Below are 8,525 nucleotides of genomic sequence, written 5' to 3'. Positions count from 1 at the left end.
GCATTATTTGTAATAGCCAGAACTTGGAAGCAACCTAGATGCTCCTCAACCGAAGAGTGGATAGAGAAAATGTGGTACATTTGCACAATGGAGTACTATTCAGCAGAAAAAAATGGAATCCTGAAATTTGCAGGCAAATGGAAGGCCCTAGAAGAAACCATCCTGAGTGAGGTAACCCAGTCACAAAAAGACAAACATGGCATGTACCCTCTCATATATGGATTTTAGACATAGATCTGGGGAGTGCCAGCCTACAATCCCATGGCCAGAGAGTCTGGGAAACAGAACCTCCATTCAGTGGCTGGTGGAAGCAGAGGCAGATTCCCATGGCTAAGCACTGAGCTGAACTCAAGAAAGCCAGTAACAGAGAGGGAGAACTGATGACCAAAGGGATTAAGACTGGGCTGGTTTAATCCCCAGAAAAGCTGACCTGACAAGGGTTAGCTCTTGAATTCCAGACTGATGCCTGGGAATCCAGCATGGGACTGATCAAGACCCCCTGAATTTGGGTGTCAGTGAGGAGGCCTAGGTAATCTATTGATCCTTGGGTATTTATCCCGGGTATACAAATGGACTTTGGACTCCCATCCAACAATGAGAGATGCACTGTCACCCTGAACTCTTGGGGGAGGGTCTAGGCCCTGCCCTGTATGAAATGACAGACTATGGACACCCCCATGGATGGCCTCATCCTCCCTGGGGAAATGAGGGGATATTGGGGGTGTTGGTGGGGGGCACAGGAGGAGGGGAGGGAAACGGAGAGGGATCTGGAATTGACATGTGAAACAACCTTGTTTCTAATTTAAATTTAAATTTAAAAATAAAAAATATATACATAAAAGAAAAATTGGTGAAAGTAGTTATATTAGTTAGGTTACACCAAGCTACATTAAAATATTTTTTAATTCAATAATTTATCTGTAACATTTATTTCTTGTTCATACCACACATTCCTGTCAGATCACCTACAACTCTGTTGTCACTTTCACTCCAAAATCCAGGCTGAAAAAAACATTTGATAGCTAAGACATTACTGATCTTATGGCAGAAGAGAGTTGAATTACACAAACCTTAAGCATTTCTCCTAAGTAGGGTATATCACTTCCACTTGCTTTTTACCAATATAATCACATGCCAATTCTGCTATCTATGGAATAGGATTATAAGCCTACACTACGTAGGAGGACCCATGGGAAAAATAGCAAGCACTTCATGTAATAATCTATATGTGGTGGACAAGAGGCTGTATTTCCCAGCAGTCTCCCACCTTGAGAAGCACAGCATAGAATAAGACTCCATAGTTGAACTCCCCAGTAAGCACAGCATTTTGCACTGGAACCCAGGCTAATGAAAGTTAGCATCAATAAAGTCCTAATGGCCACCACCATCAGGCCTGTGCCTACAGGCAGAAACTCTGGATGTGCCCCAGTGTCAAATAAGACAAATAACCCCGGTGAGTTGACTTTCTATTCCAGATGACTTTACCTGTGGCAGGTTGCAGCAGCCTTAGACAAGTCTACAGCATCAGCAGACAGTGAAAATCAACGTGGGTCTTGGTGCTGCCTAGTAGTGTGCGGGCTATGGGCTCAGCAGGCTATGGGCTCAGGGGATGATACAATATTGCAGTGTTTATGATCACAGAAATGGCATATAAGACTGGAGCTTGTTCCTCCACAATGATTCTGTCAGAACTTAGCATAATCAAGGACACTCTGTGACTGCGAATGGCACGTTTTAGCCTATGTAGGTAGGAGGAAATTGGTTATTAGGATGGATTATCTCTAAAGTGTTCCTGGAATTTATGCTGCATAGTCTACCATTGGCAGATTTGGGGAAAATCTGAGCTTGGGTTGCCCTCTAGTGCCAAAACAGTAAGAGCACACCATAGCAGACAGGAAACCCAATGGTACAATCTAGTGCTGAAATCGCAGAAATAATAGAGAAACTAAGCAGCCTGTTAGAATTTAAGGGAAGACAGGCACATAAAGGCCTTAATCTGCAGATGACACTGAACATCAACAAGTATCAAGGATTTTCAGGGAGTCAGGTATAGTAGCATACATTTATAGTCTCAGTACTCAGGAGGCTGGGGCAGGAGGTTCATAAATTCTAGGCCAACCTAGACTGAAAATTATAGCAAGCCCCGAGTCAGAAGAAAAAGAGGAGGAAAATGAGGAAGAGGCAGAGGAGGAAGCAGAAAGCTCTCAGGGAACAAGGATTTTACTTGTCAAATAAGGCATGAGAAACTGACAAGATAATAAGCAAAGTGCTTGAATTCTGGGAACGTAAAAGGAGCTCAATGAGCTTCAAGAAAGCATTGAAAATAATTGAGTACTTTGACAGAGAAACTTAACAGAACAATGGAAATAACTACCACAGAATTCCTTGATCTGAAAAAAAAGGCTTAGTGGCATGTAAAATAGGAGGAATCAGTAGCCAAATAGATTAAAATGGAATGTAGAAGTAGGGAGTTTGAAGACAATGTGAGAATACACAGCAGAAGAGAGTGGAGATGAATGTTTCCAAGCTTATGAAACTTTCAGACAGTATTTAAGAGGACGAACATCCAGGTGTAATGGATAGGTTTTGCTACCCCATCTTCAGTGACAGCAGTTTTGTTGCTCTTCCTGTGTGGATTGCAGACCAGCAGATCCCTGAAAGCCTCAAGGCCTTCAGTAGCAGGTTGAGACTGCTGTGACACCAGCTTTATAGACTGAGTCACCATTGACTTCTCAGATTCTTCAGACAGGAATTGCTGTACTGCCCAATTTCTGATGTAAAAGCCATTCCAGTACACACACACACACACACACACACACACACACACACACACACACACACACACACGAACACTCTATCTTTTCTTCTCTTCTAGAGAACGCTACCTAATATACCAGGTTATTGGAGTTCAAGAAGGACATGAGAATGTCATAGAAGTCAAAAGCTTATTGTAAAAGATCATAACAGAAAACTCCCTAAATCTAGGGAAGGATTCAAATATTCAGGTACAAAGATCCCCAGTGAAATTTAACCTAACCAAGTATATCCCATAACAGTGAAATTATGCTCTCAGAGGTAAAAGATAATGCCAACATGAATAGGGTAATTTCACAAGGTCCATCTCATGATGAAGAGCTACAGGCAGTCAATGGTTGCTCAGAAGAAAATTCAGTATATTTTAAAGGATGAAGCCCCGATGCATGTGTATCTAATCTGAGGTGGTCATCCCTAAAAACACATACATATGGTCAACTGTAAATGGACGTATTAGATTGTGTGTGTACATGTCTATGCATGTCTGTATATGTGTGTTAAACAATAATTAAAGAAGGGGTCATGAATATGAAAGGTACTGGTTGGCACAGAAGGAAGGAGAAGAGAGAGGTAACAAATTACATAAATATATTACTTATGTATGAAATTGTCAAAAACCAAAAATTTTAAATTAAAGAATGACTCCTAGTAATGGGGGGATATCTTTTGTAGCCAGGTGAGGCTACCAGTGGTGGGACTAGGTTATATTCAATTGAGTTGTTGGCCAAGGGGATCCTGTAGAAATCTCTAAACAACACAGGCTGCTGCTAAGACAAAAGATTCCTCTTTAGCAAGGCCCCACTGCTGAGGACAATACCCACACACCTCATTAAACATGGAGAAGATGAGCTGGTGCCTACATAGAGCCCTCGCCTCTACATTCAAGTCTCTTTGGTGTGGAAAGGTACTTTCAGGCTACTAAAAAAGAAACGTGAACAACCAAGCCACAAAATCTTTGATCTACCATGGTGTCTTTGTAGGGAAAAGGGTCCAGTCAAAGAAACACACCCTGAGCAGAGCCAAAGAAACACACTTTGGCCCTGCAACCAGAACTAAAGAAATGTACCCTGACCCTGAAACCAGTGCCAAAAGAACACACTTTGTCCCTGGAATCTGAGTCAGTGAAAGAAATGCACCCTGGCCCTAAAATTGGAGCCAAAAGACTAAAAAGGACCAGAGAAAGAAACACACCTTGGCTCTGAAACCAGAGCCAAATCTGACCCTAATCCTGTGCAGAAAACTAACCAATCCCTGAGCAGAGCTCTAGCCAATGAGAGCTCAGCATTAAAATCTGACCATCCCCCACCCTGGAAGCCCTATATAAACCCTGTGTCTGTTCAGCTTGTGTCTGTTCACGCTACCAGGCTGTCCTCTGCAACTCTACTGGATTCTTCCCTCCCAATCCACCCCTTGGATGAGCTTTGGGTGAAGATCTTTTGTGGTGGCGATGGAGCAGAGGCGACCCTGGGCAGAGCAGAGCAGAGCAGAGCGAGCAGGGCTGTAACACTTGCCGGGGAAACCTTCTCTTGGCAGAGCGGAGTTGTTACACTCAGCTCCCCGCTCTCAGCTCTCAGCTCTCAGCTCTCAGTTCTCAGCTCTTTGCTGTCCACTCTCTGGAGCAGAGCTGAACTGTAGCAATTTCGCCCGAGAAACCTCCTGCCTGAAGAAAACTGCTACACTGAATGAACATCCCCAGCTGGAACACCCTGTCCTGCCGGAGGAGAGCCTATACACTAGGGAAGCCTTTCCCTGAGGCAGGGCTGTAAGCAGGAAAGCTTACTGCAACCTGTGGTGGTCCTTGGCTCCTGAGCTCCAGGATACCTTTCCACCTGAGCTGTGTAACACTCAGTATCCTTGGCTCCCGAGCTCCAGGATACCTTTCCGCCTGAGCTGTGAAACACTTAGTATTCTGTGCCAGAATACCTGACCCACTCCTGTTCCATCCATTCCGATCCGACCTGAAATACCTACATTTGGTGCTGAAACCCAGGAAATGCCAACAGTCTTCCCTGCAAAATATACTGGACACTGCTTTGGTAACCAAGATACAGAGACTGGATAGCCCCAAGACTTAGGATAAAACCAAATACTTCTGGTCTTTAAAAAAAGTATCAAGAGGGAAGCCCCGCCCCAACGGGCTCTTGGCGCGGGCGCCGCAGTCTGTGGTGTTTAGCGGTCACGCGCAGCGGGCTCGAGGACGCTCCGGGCGGCGGCGGAGGCGGCGGAGGCAGCAGCGGCGGAGGCAGTGGAGCCGGGCTGCCGGGCGAGCGCGCTCTAGAGGGCGGCGGCCCAGGGTGTCTGTCGGTCTCTGCGCTGGGAGAGGTGGAGGCGCGGCCCGCGGAGGCGGCGGCGGCGGCAGCAGCGGCGGCGGCGGCGGAGGCAGCGGAGCCAGGTTCGCGGACGCTCGGGGCGGCGGCGGCGGAGGCAGCGGAGCCAGGTTCGCGGACGCTCGGGGCGGCGGCGGCGGCGGCGGCGGCGGCGGCGGAGGCAGCGGAGCCAGGCTCGCGGACGCTCGGGGAGGCGGCGGCGGCGGCGGCGGCGGCGGCGGAGGCGGCGGAGCCAGGCTCGCGGACGCTCGGGGAGGCGGCGGCAGCGGAGGCAGCGGAACCAGGCTCGCGGACGCTCGGGGAGGCGGCGGCGGCGGCGGCGGAGGCAGCGGAACCAGGCTCGCGGACGCTCGGGGAGGCGGCGGCGGCGGCGGCGGCGGAGGCGGAGGCAGCGGAGCCAGGCTCGCGGACGCTCGGGGAGGCGGCGGCGGCGGCGGAGGCAGCGGAGCCAGGCTCGCGGACGCTCGGGGCGGCGGCGGCGGCGGAGGAGGAGCCAGGCTCGAGGACGCTCGGGGCGGCGGCGGCGGCAGAGCCAGGTTCGAGGACGCTCGGGGAGGCGGCGGAGGAGGCAGCGGAGCCGGGCTGCCGGGCGGGCGCGCTCTCGAGGGCAGCGGCCCAAGGTTTCCCGTCGGTCTCGGCGCTGGGAGAGGTGGAAGTGCGGCCCGCGGCGGCGGCGGCAGCAGCTGGCGACCGAGCACGTTAGACGGGGCCGGGATCCGCGGCGCGCTCTCCGCCCACAGAAATGAGCCGTCAGTCTGCTACAGCATTACCCCCTGGCACTTCAAAATGTCCGCCATCCCAGAGGGTACCTGCCCTGACTGGCACAACTGCATCCAACAATGACTTGGCGAGTATTTTTGAGTGTCCTGTCTGCTTTGACTATGTGTTGCCACCCATTCTTCAGTGTCAGAGTGGCCATCTTGTTTGTCGCAACTGTCGCCCCAAACTCACATGTTGTCCGACCTGCCGGGGCCCATTGGGATCCATTCGCAACTTGGCTATGGAGAAAGTGGCCAATTCAGTACTTTTCCCTTGTAAATATGCCTCTTCTGGATGTGAAATAACTCTGCCGCACACAGAAAAGGCAGAGCACGAGGAGCTCTGTGAGTTCAGGCCTTACTCCTGCCCCTGCCCTGGTGCTTCCTGTAAGTGGCAAGGCTCCTTGGATGCTGTCATGCCCCACCTGATGCATCAGCACAAGTCCATCACAACCCTGCAAGGAGAAGATATAGTTTTCCTTGCTACAGACATTAACCTTCCTGGTGCTGTTGACTGGGTGATGATGCAGTCCTGTTTTGGCTTTCATTTCATGTTAGTCTTGGAGAAACAGGAAAAATACGATGGTCACCAACAGTTCTTCGCAATTGTACAGCTGATAGGAACACGCAAGCAAGCTGAAAATTTTGCTTATCGACTTGAACTAAATGGTCATAGGCGACGATTGACTTGGGAAGCGACTCCTCGATCTATTCACGAGGGAATTGCAACAGCCATTATGAATAGTGACTGCCTAGTGTTTGACACCAGCATTGCACAGCTTTTTGCAGAAAATGGCAATTTAGGCATCAATGTAACTATTTCCATGTGTTGAAACGGCAATAAAATATTTCTGGCCAGTGTTTAAAATTTGCATTTGACTTCACAGAGAATAAGGCACCCATCTGCTTGCCAACCTAAAATTCTCCTGGTAGACAGGAAACAGTTGCATGTAGTAGCACTAATATATTTAAAAATAATTCAACAGTAAGCCACTGAAAATATATATATAAACCTAAGATGGGCATCTTTTGTATTAAGGAAGGAAACATTGTAAGATATTTCTGAACTTTGTGTTTGTTGTATATTGTATTTTTGACAACAATTTTTGGGGGTGCGTATGTGTGCACACATGTGTGCACATGTGTGGTTGGTTTTTCTTTAACTGACAAGCCATCTGCTTTCCCCTTGTAAGTGAATACATAGTGCTGCTGTGTTTTTTGCTTTTTGCTTTGTATGTGTGTGTGTGTATTTGCTAATTTTCTAGTTTTTCACTAAATAAATTTGACTTTTCTGTAATTCAGGTTTTTCTCACTTTTGTACCTTTTAAGTTAGTGCCTTTTTGATATTCATAATTGCTTATGTCAAAAGTTTGTGTTGAGTACATACTTTCTTTTCCTTCAATCAATTTATTAGAAATGTTTTTAATTCAGCCCTTTTGTGAAAATAGGAATTCCAGAAAGGAAAGGTAACATGAGAGCAGCTGTCAAAGCTGCAGCAGGTGAGGCCCCAACCTCTGGGGATCCCAGCTTCAGGTGAACTTGGGTCTCAGGGGGGGGACGACTCTCCCCATCCCCCGCCCAACACCCATCCCCTCGATCTTCCGGGGGCCCTCTCCTGGCATCCAGAAGACCCACACAGGAAAGACTTGAGCCCTTCCAGGCCCCAACCTCCGGCAATCCCAGCTTCAGGTGAGCTTGGGTCTCTTGGGGGACACACCCCATCCCCCCAACACCCATCCCCTCTATCTTCCACGGCCCCCCCTCCCGGCATCTAGAAGACCCGACCATACAGAAAAGACATCAGCCCTTCCAGGCCCCAACCTCCAGCGACCCCAGCTTCAGGCCCCAACCTCAAGGGATCCCAGCTTCAGTTTCAGGAAAGGCATCAGCCCTCCCAGGCCCCAACCTCCAGCGACCCCAGCTTCAGAAAAGGCATCAGCCCTTCCAGGCCCCAACCTCCAGCGACACCAGCTTAAGCTTCAGTGTCAGTGTCCCCAGCTTCAGCTGCAGGAAAGAAGGAGACCAATGGAGATGGAAAGACCCCACCTGCACCCACTGGAAGAAGAGATGGGAAGAAGACAGAATAAGAGCTCACTCAGCAATAGAAAGACCAACATGACTCCACCAGAATCTAGAGAACCAACGCCAGCAAGACCTGAAAAGCACTACATAGATGAAGCAGAGGAGACAGACCTTAAAAATTATTTTATGAAGATGATAGAGACCCTCAAAGAGGAAACAAGGAAATCCCTTAAAGAAATAGAAGAAAAAACAACAAAAAATCCATGAAATGGAGGAAAAATTCAAGAAATAAATCTCTCAAAGAATCTAAAGAGTACCAACAAAAAACAACCAAACAAATGAAGGAAACAAACAGTTGAAGGATTGAAAGCTGAAATAGAAACAAAGAAAACACAGAACAAGGGGATGCTGGAAATAGAAAAGCTGGGTAAACTATCAGGAACTACAGATGCAAGTATCACCAATAGAATACAAGAGATAGAAGAGAGAATCTCAGGTGTTGCAGACTCATTAGAGGATATACAGTCGTCAACCAAAGAAAATCTCAAAACCAACAAATCCCTAACACAAAATATCCAGGAAATATGGGACAGCGTGAAGAAGC

At 48.2% G+C, this 8,525-nt stretch overlaps 1 protein-coding gene across 1 annotated transcript; it reads left to right on the top strand.

Moving 5' to 3' along the window:
• The first annotated feature begins 5,644 nt into the window (after window positions 1-5,644).
• LOC121139999 (E3 ubiquitin-protein ligase SIAH1A-like) lies at window positions 5,645-7,196 on the top strand. The gene has a single exon (XM_040744301.1). It carries the CDS (start codon window positions 5,884-5,886, stop codon window positions 6,730-6,732), a length of 849 nt encoding a protein of 282 aa, XP_040600235.1. The 5' UTR covers window positions 5,645-5,883; the 3' UTR covers window positions 6,733-7,196.
• Window positions 7,197-8,525: the final 1,329 nt, after the last annotated feature.

Source organism: Mesocricetus auratus, unplaced genomic scaffold, assembly GCF_017639785.1.
Source record: "Mesocricetus auratus isolate SY011 unplaced genomic scaffold, BCM_Maur_2.0 Super-Scaffold_100003, whole genome shotgun sequence".
Lineage (NCBI taxonomy): Eukaryota > Metazoa > Chordata > Mammalia > Rodentia > Cricetidae > Mesocricetus > Mesocricetus auratus.
This window is presented reverse-complemented; position numbering and strand designations above follow the sequence as displayed.

Bases quoted from the DNA above. Each gene is read 5' to 3' on its own strand.
- LOC121139999 (XM_040744301.1), top strand. From the start codon at position 5,884: ATGAGCCGTCAGTCTGCTACAGCATTACCCCCTGGCACTTCAAAATGT.